This window comes from Oryx dammah, unplaced genomic scaffold (assembly GCF_014754425.2).
Source record: "Oryx dammah isolate SB20612 unplaced genomic scaffold, SCBI_Odam_1.1 HiC_scaffold_29, whole genome shotgun sequence".
Classification (NCBI taxonomy): domain Eukaryota; kingdom Metazoa; phylum Chordata; class Mammalia; order Artiodactyla; family Bovidae; genus Oryx; species Oryx dammah.
The window spans coordinates 53,507,309-53,521,724 of NW_024070213.1; the positions used below are offsets into that span (position 1 = coordinate 53,507,309).

At 43.4% G+C, this 14,416-nt stretch overlaps 1 protein-coding gene across 4 annotated transcripts in view; it reads right to left on the reverse strand.

The window, feature by feature from the left end:
• Window positions 1–14,416, reverse strand: part of ANO4 (anoctamin 4) — a 356,708-nt gene that overhangs the window by 131,914 nt on the left and 210,378 nt on the right. For all 4 annotated transcript variants that reach the window (XM_040234899.1, XM_040234898.1, XM_040234897.1 and 1 more), the window contains one exon: window positions 6,794–6,925. In XM_040234899.1, the coding sequence (XP_040090833.1) occupies window positions 6,794–6,925 (132 nt within the window). The remainder of the gene's footprint in view (window positions 1–6,793; window positions 6,926–14,416) is intronic.

The window sequence follows — 14,416 nt, forward strand, 5'->3', positions numbered from 1 at the left end:
CTCCTTGGAAGAAAAGTTATGACCAACCTAGATAGCATATTGAAAAGCAGAGACATTACTTTGCCAACAAAGGTCCGTCTAGTCAAGGCTATGGTTTTTCCAGTGGTCATGTATGGATGTGAGAGTTGGACTGTGAAGAAGGCTGAGCTCTGAAGAATTGATGCTTTTGAACTGTGGTGTTGGAGAAGACTCTTGAGAGTCCCTTGGACTGCAAGGAGATCCAAGCAGTCCATTCTAAAGGAGATCAGCCCTGGGATTTCTTTGGAAGGAATGATTCTAAAGCTGAAACTCCAGTACTTTGGCCACCCCATGAGAAGAGTTGACTCATTGGAAAAGACTCTGATGCTGGGAGAGATTAGGGGCAAGAGGAGAAGGGGACGACAGAGGATGAGATGGCTGGATGGCATCACGGACTCGATGGACGTGAGTCTGGGTGAACTCTGGGAGATGGTGATGGACAGGGAGGCCTGGCGTGCTGCGATTCATGGGGTTGCAAAGACATGATTCATGGACATGACTGAGCGACTGAACTGAACTGAACTGAAGGGTAGGGGGGCAGGAAAGTGCTATTTGCATCTAATGGATAGAAGCCATGGTGCTATTAATCATCCTACAATGCACAGAGCAGTTCCCCACAAAGAGATGTACTCGGTTGGAAATGTCAGCAGTGCCGAGATTGAGAGACCCTGCAGTAGAGCATGACGTTTAAGAGCATGGCATCTGAGACCTCTCTGTGCGAATCTGAATTCCTGCTTCATCACTGTCCAGCTGGCAAACCAATTTCCCTTTTCCTCCTGGGCACCAAAGTAGTTACATTAGCACTCCTCAAGTTAGGGGTAACTACACGACAAGTTCTGGTGCATGAAATGTGGGCAAAAGTGCTGTCCGCCACTTCCAAAACTGGCTCATAAAAACTTCCTTCAAAATCACTCATCCCTTTTCCCCTTCCACAAACCAGATGCAAAGGATCTAGGGGATGGCAGAGTCACTAGACAGACAGAGCCTGGGTCCTCAATGACTGGAGCAGAGACAGCACCCCTCTCTCGCTGTGGAGACCCGCAGTAGACCATGATATGAATAACAGACAGACAGACAGACTTCTACAACGTTAAGCCACTGACGCTTGGGGGGTTGATCAGGTAGGTGGACGAGTGTCACCTACTGCAGGCTTCTTAACCTCTCTGTGCCTCGATTTCCTCATCTGCAAAATGGTGATGATAACACCATCTCTCCCATGAGGATTAAAGTTTTTAAAATAGTGTCTGGCATCTAATAAGAGTTTTCCCATCTGAGGGTCCACTTTCAGTGACACCATATAAAATGACCAACGGCATTATACGTTAATTTATAGAGATGTGTACTCAGGTTTGCTTTTATTGCCTCCTAAACACTGATATACTTGACTTCCCTAGTGGTAAAGAATCTGCCTGCCATGCAGGAGACCCAGGTTCAATTCCTTGGGTGGGGAAGATCCCCTGGAGAAGGAAATAGCAACCTACTCCAGTATTCTTGCCTAGAAAATCCTGTGGACAGAAGAGCCTGGTGGGCTACAGTCTGTGGGGTTGCAAAGAGTCAGACATGACGAGCAACTGAGCGTATCAAACATTGATATGTGTTTGAAGTAACTGGAAACTAGAAAGCTAGGCTATTTGGTTTTTAATCAGTTCTTTTTAATTCTTTTGTATAATGTAGTTCAAAGTACAAACATTTAAGATTAGATTTATTCCATGTTATCCTTACTAGTTTTATCCTCCTTTTATTCATTTAAGTACCTATCATATGCTAGGTGCTGTGTTAAATATTGGAGATAGAATTATGAGCAGAAACAGACATAGTCTATTGCCTCCATAGAGTTCAAAGCTTGCCTCAAGAGTTAGGCGTTAACCATGTAATACCCAAATAATTATAAAATCTCAAATATGAAAAGTGTTATAAGGGAAGCACACTGCTAAAAGAGTACAAAGCAAAGAGAAATGGTCTTTGGAAGGATGGAAGGAGGGTTTTCCTGGAAGGAGGCTTCAGAGCTGAGTTTGAAGGATGAATAAGAATAAACCTGGGGAAGGGGGAAGGAATGAGAAAGGAATTCAAGAAGAGGAAACAGCATATGCAAATGTCCTGAAGTCGAGTATATCGAGTATATCCAAAGAACTGAGAGAAGCTGTATACGTCTGGATCTGGATCGTAAGAAGTGAGGGGAGGAAGGCAGTCAAGGCAGATAAGGCTGAGAGGAGTTGGATGCATGGCCAGGCCATTCAAGGCCTTGTAGGTCATTTTCAATAATTTTCATATTATTGAAATAACATGATTAGATAAGCATTTAAAAAAGAAACTCATTTTGTATGCTTTTAAAGAAAATGGAATGGAGGTAGGCAAGGGTGGAGCCAGGGGACCTATTATTTCTGGGTTACAGAGGTGAGATTGTGGTGGCAGAGATAACTGGATTAAAGAGACACTCAAGATAAAAACTCATTAGCCTTTGGAGTTATCTTAGATGTGGGGAGTGGAGGTGAGGGAGGTGTCTAGAGTAGATTTCAGACCTTGGTTTCAGCAACTGGTCAGATATTATGCCACTTACTGGACAGGTGACAATGGGCATGGAGCACTTTAGAAGAGAAAATGTCATGTTTGGTTGGAGATGAGTATGCAGTGAGCTAACCTCACATCATCTGTATTCTTTGCTCATAATATGATTCTATTTTCATTTCTATCTATTCAACTATTTTCTCATTTAACAAATCATTGTAAAGTACCAAATATGGGACTCAAAAATGGTGATACAGACACAGTCTTTAGAGGAGCTTATGGTCTAGGAGGAAGCAAAGAAAATGGATACTGTTAAGAATTATGATAGCAGAAATATTATCACCAAGACATAGAAGAGTGTACTTCACCCAGAATCAGGGTTGGAGGTTGGAAATTATGGAAGGTTCTCTGGAGGAAACGTCTCTGATGCAATGTGCCAAGAAGGGAGCCTCGGGGAAACGGTATTCCAGGTGAGGGAAGAGAATGTAAACAAGGAGGGTACAGAGAGATACTGAGGTCAAAGCAGCTCAGTGTGGCCAAAGCATACAACAGGGGAATGGAAGTGGGGGCTGGTAGGCCAGCCTAGGATTCTGGGTTTTATCCTGAGAGCAGAGTATGTTCAAGGCTCCTTTCTACTTTGGTCATTATTTATTAAACATCTCACTGTCTCTTCTCCTATATTCATGTACACTCACATACACACACACTCTTACATTTCTATTATCCTTTTTTTAATTCCTGGACTAACATAACATCAAATATTCTGCAGAGAAACCACATGAGATTTTGGACAGCATTTGGAAAACCAGGGATCATTAGCCAGCACCTCTGATCACTTTAAACCCATTAAAATCACTCTTGAACCGTCCTTAGGGAAATCTTTTCCTAATTGCACCAAACCACTATTTCCAACTGGATAGCCTGTGTTCTTCAAATCTTACTTATATACATTCATTAAAGGATGTTGTCCATTTGGCATGTTAACTTTCAAAGAGAAAGAAATCCCCACTGCCCATAACATTCAAGATACTTGAATTTTTCCTCTCCCAATGGCATGAGAGAACTGTCTAAACTATCTTCTCGGTCCCACTGAGGTCTGGTTCTGAGGTTTGCTTTGTTTCAACTGTCCCTCTGCTTTTTCCTCCTTAGTTCTCCTATGCTGGAAGCTCATCTTCCACTGATCACTCTCTTTTTTTCAAACAAAGATGCCAGGTTTTCTCATACCCTGTTACCCCAAAACAGAAAACTACCTGTGGTTTTTCAAACACCCTGTTCTGATTCATGCCTTTGTAGTTTTAAATATATGTTACCCTCTCTTTTTAGGAAATGCTTAGCCCTTACCTACATGGACAAGTGTTATCCTTCAAGGCTCATCTTAAACATTTTCTTCTCGTGACCCACCCTTATCTTTAACCAATCTCCCTCAGATCTGGAGGATGGAGCAAGCCCTCTTGTAAAGTCACACTCAACATACTTTTATAGTGATTCAAAGTGGTCTTCTCTCAGAGGAATGGATAAAGAAGATGTGGTACATAGTTACAATGGAATATTACTCAGCCAAACAAAGAACAAAATAATGCCATTTGCAGCAATGCTGATGAAATTTAAAATTACCATACTAAGTGAAGTCAGACAGAGAAAGACAAATATATAACATCACTCATATATGGAATCTAATTTCTTAAATGATATAAATAAACTTACTTACAGAATAGAAACAGACATACACATTTTGAAAACAAACTTACGGTTACCAAAGGGGAAACATGATGGGGAAGAATAAATTAGGAGTCTGGGGTTAACACACAGGCACTACTATATATCAGAGAAGGCAATGGCACCCCACTCCAGTGCTCTTGCCTGGAAAATCCCATGGATGGAGGAGCCTGGGAGGCTGCAGTCCATGGGGTCGCTAGGAGTCAGACACGACTGAGCGACTTCACTTTCACTTTTCACTTTCATGTATTGGAGAAGGCAATGGCAACCCACTCCAGTGTTCTTGCCTGGAGAATCCCAGGGACGGGGTTGCCTGGTGGGCTCCCGTCTATGAGGTCGCACAGAGTCAGACACGACTGAAGTGACTTAGCAGCAGCAACTACTATATATAAAATAGATAACCAAAAAGAACCTACTGGATAGCATGGGGAACTCTACTCAATATTCTATAATAACCTATTTGGGAAAAGAATCTGAAAAAGAATGAATATATGTATATGCATAACCAAACCACTGTGTTATACACCTGAAACTGATACAACATTGTAAATCAACCACACTCCAGTAAAATTTAAAATTAAATAAAGTGGTCTACTCTGTTTACTAGGTGGGGTCAAGGTTCTGTATTATTTACTATATTTTGTTGATATATGCCCTGTACCCAGACAGTGTCTGGCTAGAAGTAGGCATCAAATTAGTGACTGTTGAATGAAACAATGATTCAGTGAATAAATACCCAAACATGTCAAAAAAAGCTTCTCAAATATATGTGAGAGATGGCTGAATACCACCATCCCACAGGCTATTAGCCCTCATTTATTATATAGTTTAAAATATCCATAAAGGTACAATTCTCAGTTCTGGTTCCGAGGGATCCTGATGGGCACCCAGGTGCTTCTGACTGATAACTCTGCTGAGAAACTTTGTTCTAAAGCCAGAATATTACACAACATAACCAGCATGAAGACAAGTACTGGGAAACCTTTCTCTTTCATTTACCTGTGTTCCTCTGAAGTAAAACAAACCCCAGGTGCACACCATATATTTCACTGATTCTTTCATCTACCCATCCATCCATCTAAAACTTTTGAGACCCTCCTACAATCTGCTAGGCATCCTCTCAGGCAGGTGAGAAGCAAAGTGAACCTTTGCATGTAAATCAGACTCTATTCCAGAAGGATTTAAAAACAAACATCCGCTTGTGTAAGAAACTTCAAGATGAACAACACAGGCACAGCGAGGGTTTAAATGAAGAGTGGGAAAACGTCAGCTTTCATCTGTCTTTTTCTCTTAAGAAAACATCGTAGGTCCTGATCTTGGGGTTAACATGAAATCCTGCTCAGTTCCTATTTCCCACGGCGGATTTAACTAGGATTTCGAGGCTGGGCTGTGAGCTTCATGTCTCCTTCAATAACCCTTTTAAATGTTCACATAGCAGGGCTTATTTGGCATCGGTCTAACTTGTGGGGATGTAGAGTTTGGCTGAGTTAGAGGCTTATGGCATTTCTTCCCTTGCATTACACATTACACATTTTGATGCAGAGCATCTATTCTTTGATTTTTCTTTTCTCCTTCACCCTCCAGAAATCCAAGGCTTTAACTGATTTTCTGTTGCTGAAATGTGCCCCTGCCTTGCACTCTCTGCAACTTGACAATGCCATTTGGTTTATAATTTTCTCAAAGTCAGCAACCTAGTTTTTTAAAAAAACCTCTGTCACTCCTTTTCTTTCCTTCAGGTAAGTCATTTTTATGGAGGCTGTAGCTATAGCTGAAACAGGAAGTGCCAGGAATTCCTGAAGTCTGGCTGAAAGCGAGGCCAGGCTCACCTGATTTATCCTCCTTTTAAGGGGCTGTCTTAGCCTGGTTGTTTATAGTCTTTGGCATGAATTTCTCTCCCACCACCAACCCTGCCCTCTGGCCATGATTTCTTGTCACATCAAAAGCTTCAGAGTCAATTCTTTGTCACTTTTGCAATTCTTCAAAGGCCCCATTACTTAGCTAACCCCTTCTTCCCCCAACCGTACAAGTACAAAGTGACCAATCACTGCTCAGAGACTGATCGATGAGTCCAGAAGCCAGCTGCTAGGTTATGTGGCTTTCTCTGGGGCAACGTGGTGGGTTGCTGAAGAAAGGCGAGTTGAGAGGTGAACTGAGATTTTTTTTTTTAACTCAACAACCCCTCATTTCAACAGGGCAAGGAGTACACCAGTTTCCCTATGTGCCGGCTCGAGGCAGATGAGCCTGCAGAGGGCTCTGAGCACTGGGCTTTGGCGGAGCCACAAGACAAAAGGAGCCTGGGTCTCTGAATCACCATGCGGAAGGTGGTGCACCCAGCACACGAGCCAGCATCTACTGTGTAGAGCTGCTGCGACGCGGAAATTGTTACAGCAGCCTGCTCACCCTCAAAGGGATATGAACACACAACTGGACTGCTGGGGGAGACGGGCACTAGGCTGTTCCTTCCAAGGACCAAGGAATCGGAGGCGTGCAGGAAAGGGATCTACCATGGCTGCACGAACTTAGTAAGACAAGGGCTTTCACAGGAAACACTCACTGATGGATCCTTTGCTGGCTGAAAGGGGCAGTGTAGCAGTCATTCTCCTCCAGGTCTGGCAGTGTCTCCTTGTCCAGCCTCATTGGCTTCTTAGGTAACCATCTCCGAAATCTGCTTATTTGTTTATCGATCCTGTGGTACATGAAAGGCAAGACCAAAGGGTACAGCATGTCAGCATTGCCCCAAAACACAGGAGGGAGGTCTCCACAGAGCCGTAATTATGACCCACACGCTCTGGACATGCTCACTGCACTCATGAAACCCCCACTCGACACAAAGAAGGAAGCAAGCCAAGTGTCCTGATTGCCCATGATATCACTGCTATGAGTCACATGTCTACCCACACGCCAACGGATGGCCAAGGAGTCAGAACGAGGTTGGAAGGCTCCGGAAAGGAAGCAGACAGTCCCTGAAGCAAAGCAGCCAAGACCTTAAGTTCTTCCATCCTGCAGATTCTAGAAACTCACTATGTGCTTGGCAAATCTCCCCATCCAAGGTCAGGGAAGAGCTGAAGCTCTAGTTAGTTGGCTTTGGAGGCGGGGCAGAGACAGCACATTCCAGGGGTGGACTGTGCACAGAGAGCTCAATGTCACCATTTGCTTTCTGGCCCTCATACCTTCCCCGGACAGCCTCTCAGCAGACGACGTGTTTTTTTTTTTTTTTTTTTTTTTTACTTTCATGTCTCTTTCCAAGCTGACCCCATGGTTCTCACAGTGCTGGGGTGTCATGACACACATGTGTCACTCTGGCCAGAGTACACAATGATGCCAAGCCAAAAAACCCCACCACTGTCCCCAAAGCAGTTTTCAAGCCATGATTTGCCTCCCCAGCAGCACCCCCATTCCTTCTCACTTCTGATGAAAACATCTGGCCTCCACGTGACCAGATTCTCACCCACTCACAGCCAACTACTAGAAGAGCAAAGACCACAACAGACTTTGAAATGATTATGCCACCTCAGGTACCTACACCACTGGAACTTTTTTTCCCCTAAGAGCACACATTAATAGCAGCTCTGTGAGGTAGACTGAACAGGGACCGTTCTCCTTTACACATCATAAAAGAGACCCATGGTGGGGTAATTATCCAGCCCAAGTTACCCAGACAGTGAATAAAGTCAGAACCAAAATGCAGATTCTAGACTTTTGATTTTAAAGTCCCATGATCATGCCCATCACAGTAGTAGATAATGGGAATCTTTATGTAAGGGCTATGGAAGAGACTCATTTCTCTGGGGATGAAAAACCTTTAAATGCCTTCTAAGTCTATTAACTGAAAACATATGAAATTTGGGCATCTTTTACTTTTTCTCCCAGTTAAAATTATTCACATGGCAATTTCTCCTTTTCAGTGAAACTCCCAGATGAATGGATTATTTTTTATATAACAAATCAACTCCAAAATGAATAGTAACAGTAAACTCCTCTTTTACCACTTTTTATCTTCAGCATTGTTCCAGCCTCACCACAACTCCCTTCTCTGCTTGGTGGTGACTGTCCTTTTCCCAGAGCCTCTGAAAGTTCAAACTAGAAAAAATCCTCCAGCTTCTTGAAGACTCATCTCCAAGAGGACCTGTCCCCATCACATATTATACATACAGAAATAAAGATCCTACTCTGGGTCATATAGCCAGAAAATAATAGACTGGAATGGCCCAAAGACCCAAGAAAGCGGGAAAAGTCTACATCTATTTCACCCCCAAGGTTCACCTTCTTTCTCATCATCTTTTTAGTAGCAGTGAAAGTATTAGTCACTCAGTCATGTCTGACTCAATGCGACCCCATGGACTGTAGCCCATCAGACTCCTCTGTCCATGGAATTCTCTAAGCAAGAATAGTGGAGTGGGTAGCCATTCCCTTCTCCAGGGGATCTTCCTGACTCAAGGACGCCCCATTATCTTTTTAAAGACACTCAAATATAGTGAGATGTAAGCCTCAGAGAGGTGATATGACACAGTGGTTGAGAACATGAGCTCTGAGGCTGGAGTGCCTAGATTCAAACCCTGGCTCTGTAAATGATAGCAGTGTGACCCTGGGTAAGTTATTTAACGTTGCCATGCCTCAATTTCCTTATCTGTAAAATGGGCATGATAATGATGTGTAATTCATAGGATTGTGATGATTAAATGATCAAAATGTACAGAAAACCTCCAGAATGGTGTCAGTGCACAGTAAACATAGCTATTATTACTACGTTTTTCTTTTTTCTGCAAGGACAAGAATTTGAGCAACCAGCTTGCCTCTTAACAGTTTTGTCCTTCAGCTTTTCAATTCAAAGTTCAATTCAAAGTTAACAACGCATCATGAGTATCTATCACTTGCCCAAGTTCAATGATTTAGTCGTTAAATGAAACTTCCTAGGTTAAGCAGGTGGGCTTCCCTGCGGCTCTCGGCTTTATTTCATCTGATTGCCTTGAAAGTTGTTCACAAAAGATGACCCTGGTCCAGAGGTTTTCCATAATAGAGCTTTCACCTCCCACACGTGTCCAGTCTGCAGCACTAATCGGATTACATTTTGCAAAATCTGCATTCTCATGGAATGCGGGCTCTGAGTGCAATGACTAAGAATTTAACTCAGATGGGTACAGTGCTCAACGTGAAGAAAAACAAAGCTGTAAAAATTCAGGGAATGAAATGGCAACTTTCTACAACACGCTTGGGGCACCACTATTTAAGTGAAACGTGGAGATGGAGGGAGAGACAACCAGGGTATGAAAGTGAAAAATGAGGAAGGGCAAGGAGGAAGTGAGGGTAGACTGCTTGGTGTGGTGGAAAGGAGCTGGGATTTGCCCTTGCGATGCCGAAATCCTGGCTCTGCTGCTTATCAGCAGTGTGACCTTCCACAAAATCACTCACCTTTTTGAGCCTTATTTTTCCAGGGTTTTTAAATGGGATCATCACCATCATCATCATCTCACTGACCTCACAGAGTTGCTAGGAGGCTTATGAAAGAGGATGTGCATGAAATGCTTTGGAGAAACTGCCAAGCAGAGAGCAGCGTTACTAATAACTCTTTGAGGACCACAGAGGTTAATGTAAAGTGATGGAAAGGAGAGGTAGTGGGCTTTTGAAACACCATGGTAGAGGAAAGATGTTCAAAAGACAGCTTAAAAATAACCCCTGAGGGTGTGAACCAGCCTTCATCGGGCAGCCTGAACAGAAGCAGGAAGAGAAAGCATGGACTGTTCTGGTCCCATCACACATGCCAGTCGAGGCTGTCCGCTCACGAGAGAACAGAATACTCAGAAGTGATCAGCAGTTTGTAGCCTCCACTGCTTGGCAGAATGGCCCCCCAGTGATGCCGGCACCCTTATCCTGGAACCTGTGAATATGAGTGTGACACAGCAAAGGAACTTTGCAGATATAAGCTGGGTCTTAAATTATGGACAGCATACTGGATTACTCAGGTGGGCACTTCTAATCACTAAGCCCTTTAAAAGCAGAGAACTTTCTCTGGCTGGAGACAGGAGAGATGAGGCCAAAGGGAGGTCAGAGAGATTCAAAGTGTGAGAAGGACTCAACTGGCCAGAGCTGGCTTTGGAGGTGAAGGGGGCCAGGAGCCAGGGGGTGCCAGGAAGCCTCTAGAAGCTGAGAAAGACCTTTGGTTAACAGCCAAGAAATGGAGACCCCGGTCCGACAACAGCATGGAGCTGAGCTGTGCCAGCAACCTGGATGAGCCTGGAAGCCAATTCTTCCCAGAAGCCTCCGAAGAAGAGCTGGCTGGCTGACACCTTGATCTTAGCCTGTGAGACCCCGAGCAGAGAAACCAGATGAAACCTCCCCCTACCCAGACTTGTGACTCACAGAACTGAGATAATAAATTTGTCTGGGGATGTGTCATAAAAGCAATGGGAGACTGCCACATCTCTCAAAACAGCCTTGATCCCATCTTCCCCAGACCTCGGCTGACCAGGTTCCCAATGATGAGACTGATGCTCGACACTCTGTCCTGACCTCCCAGGTAAGTGGCTCTGGGAACAAGAGTTTGTCCCTTTATGGCTGCATGACTAACGTCCATTCTTCCACAAACCCAGTCCTGTCCCCAGACTGTGCCACTCAGACATCAGTGAGGATCCCCTTCCATCTTGCCAAGGAAAGACAGACAGTGCAAAAGCCACCAGGCTGGAAAGCCTGAGAGTCAAGCTAGAGGCCTGGGACAAACCTTTTATCCTCTCAGGGCCTTAGTATCTTCATCTTTAAAATGATCAATCAGAGGCTGTCTAATATATGTTGCTGGTGACTTCAGAGGTCATATTTTGGCTATACCATTTCAAACAAGCCTTGAGTTAATAAAGAGCTTTCCTTTTCACAAAGCATAATGGATAAATTTTTGTATAGAATGACGACTCTGGAGTCAGCGAGAAACGGATTAACATTCTCACTGCTCAGCTCAAAAGTGGTGAGTGCCGTGCTGGGCAAGGGACTAAGCCTCTCTGAACTAACACATCCATTACAGATGGAATTGGTAAGGATAATGCGTAAGCGTTTACACAGTGCCTTGGCTGGACAAAATGCTCAATTAAGCGGTAGTTTCTGGGATGAAGAAAATGATGATGACAATGAACTTTTGTTGACCAAGTTCTCAATAGACACTCAAGAGCCATGATCTTCCCTTATATATTGAGGTCTGTGCTCCCATGTCTCACAGACATCCCTGAACAAGTGATCCTGAAATTTACTTAGAGCTGAAAAGTTGAGAAACCAACTAACCAGAAAACATCTTATTTGTCTCTTCAATAGAGGAGTAGGGCTTACTTAATAAAGTCTCCTCTGACAGGAGAAAGATAAAATGTCGGTTTAATGCTAGAGCATTGATTTTGGTTGGATACATTGTCACTTTGGTCCATCTCTGCCATTTACTGAGCAAAAGCCCTCTCGCAGACTACATAGGCAAATCAATAAAGATGGACCATCCGCTTGAATATTTGTGGCCTTGACTTGTCAAGTTAGCATCTAGACCAAAAGGTGAGTCACTCTCTTAAGAAAGTTGTTCTGATGGTAAATTTGGGGTCCTCCCCCAAAGACTAGTTCATGACAGGTGAGGTTTTGGGTGGCTGGAAAGAGCTGGGAGCGGGGCACAAGCACAAACTAGAGGCACACATGCTTCAGAGCCCACGAGCTGCAACTACTGGGCCCACACACCACGACTGCTGAAGCCTGGGCGCCTAGAGCCCGTGTTCCACAAGGGCAGCCTCTGCCATGAAGCCTGCTCACGGCAACTAGAGAAAACCCGTCTGCAGCAACGAAGATCCAGTGCAGCCCAATGGTAATTAATCAATTAGAAACAAACTAGAGGGCACACATCTCCCACCTTTGCTGGGCTGTGCCTTGGGAAGGTCCTGATGGCATTGAAACATGTATAATATCATGTAAGAATCGAAATGCCAGTCTATGCCTGATGCAGGATATGACACGCTTGGGGCTGACGCGCGGGGATGACCCAGAGAGATGTTGTGGGGAGGGGGGTGGGAGGGGGGTTCATGTTTGGGAACGGATGTACACCTGTGGTGGATTCATGTCAATCTATGCCAAAACCAATACAGAATTGTAAAGTAAAAATTAAAAATAAATAAATAAATAAATTTAAAAAAAAAATACCTTGACCTCACCTTCCTCAGTGGTGAAGGGGAGACTGTGGTGATTACAGAAAAGACCACATGCAGAGAACTTCACCCCTAACCGAAAAACCTGCCTGCAGGCCTTTATAAATTACTGGCTGTACACAGAGTCCCAACCTGGATATGGAGGGTGCACCCTGAAGAATCAGAAAACAAGGGCCTTTTTCTCAAGCCACTAACAACCCATGAGGGAGTTTGTACTAAAGACAACTCAATTAGGCTGAATTAAATGAAACAGGCGACTTCAGAGACAGCTGCTTTTCCCCAGATCAGAATACTATAATAATAGCATCAGGTTTCGAACAGTTAGATTACATTTTCAGAGATAATATGCCCAGAGAGCACAACAGATGAGCTTTTAAAAAATGTAATGGAGGCACGGCACACAGGCCTACGTTGCAGGAAATGAAGCCCTCCTGGATGGATAACAGACAACAGAGGCTTGCATTTCTTTTTCCTCTTCTTAGAACCAAGTGCCCCATATTAGCAGTCTCTCCTCAGATAGGAGTTAGGGATCTTGAGAAGCTAATGCCATTCTTTTAGGTCACAAGGCTGCTAATTGGGGCAGAGCTTAAGTATCTTCTAGAAGAGTCCAAAAGTTTTGGAACATTTATGAATATTAATTTTTTAAGGTGAGGATGGAAATATCCAAGCCATTCTGTCATGTTGCCTGTATACTCATCTGATAAGACTGCGAAGGCACTCAGTGTGTAAGAGCAGGGACAAGTGTTCATCCTGCCAAGCATCGCAAAGGAGAACACCAGTCAGGATGCGTATGGGGGCAAGGAGGAAAAAAGAATGAGCAGTAATGAGACTTCAGCTACCAGTCACCCACAATCATCAGATTTATTACTTTGTAAGCATATCTTTTACAGGCTATATTCATACTATTTGGTGAAAGTAAAAATAAAATAAGGCAGAACAACAGTGATAAATTTCCTTTCTTGACTAGATAGGTATTGTGTAATATCTCTAAGTCTGCTCAAAGGTAAGTGTCAAAGCATCCTTTAATAGACCAAGTATGTGGATAAAAAGAACACTTACCCCCCAAATATATATCTGAATTATATGAGTGTGCTTCATGGTGTCAGGTGACTTCTCACAAAGATATTTGTGAAATGATGCTTTATTTTTCTGCCTGCTCAGAAACTTCACAATTTTTCTTTCTTTTCCCTTATTGTGAAAGGAGGTAGGTTTGTTTCCAGGGTGCTTTTGTGGATTAATGAAGTAAAATATCATTTGGAAGAATGAAACTAAAAGCTAAATTACGTATCCATATTTAGGATGGCATGGAAGTCTCAGAATATTGAAGTCAATATTTTACTACTGGTGTATGACTAGGATAACAAGTTACAGACATGCCCTGCAATTTGGAAGTCATCTCTGGCTACAGAGACACCTATTCTTCATCATTTAAATCAGCCACCTCTTCCTGTCTCCTTAAAGCAGATTTTTCCAAGCAGTCGCTACTGGCCCTCTTCTCTTCACTCCATACATCACTCCCTGGGAAATTCCATCCACTTCCCTGGCTCAGGTCATGATGGCTGACAAGCTTCACCTCTCCAATTGTATTCTCTGGCTTTACTTTTAGCTTCAACTGCTTTGCCATCAGTTTCAAAAGCCTCAAAGACCAACCGTGACACCAATTACCTCAAAGACCTACTGTGAGTCATAATACAGAACTGTCAGATAAAAAATCAACACCTGTCTGACCACATCTGTATTTCCCTGAATTTCCACTCTTCTTCTGCCTCCCAATCCCTTAATACAGAAACCTCTTTCTCTCCACCATTTCTTGTTTTCCAAATACCTACTAAGGCCTTTTGCCTATACTTTCCTCCAATCTTTCTCACATACTTTGCTGTTTTACTCGACAGATTATTTTTTGGCTCTGCAGGGAGCAGGAGTACAATCTGAGTGTTTTAGAGTGAAAATCAAGGAGACAGAGATTATGACTTAAGGAAGCACTTTCTAAGTCAGGTGTTTACAGATGGGTTCAGGAATTC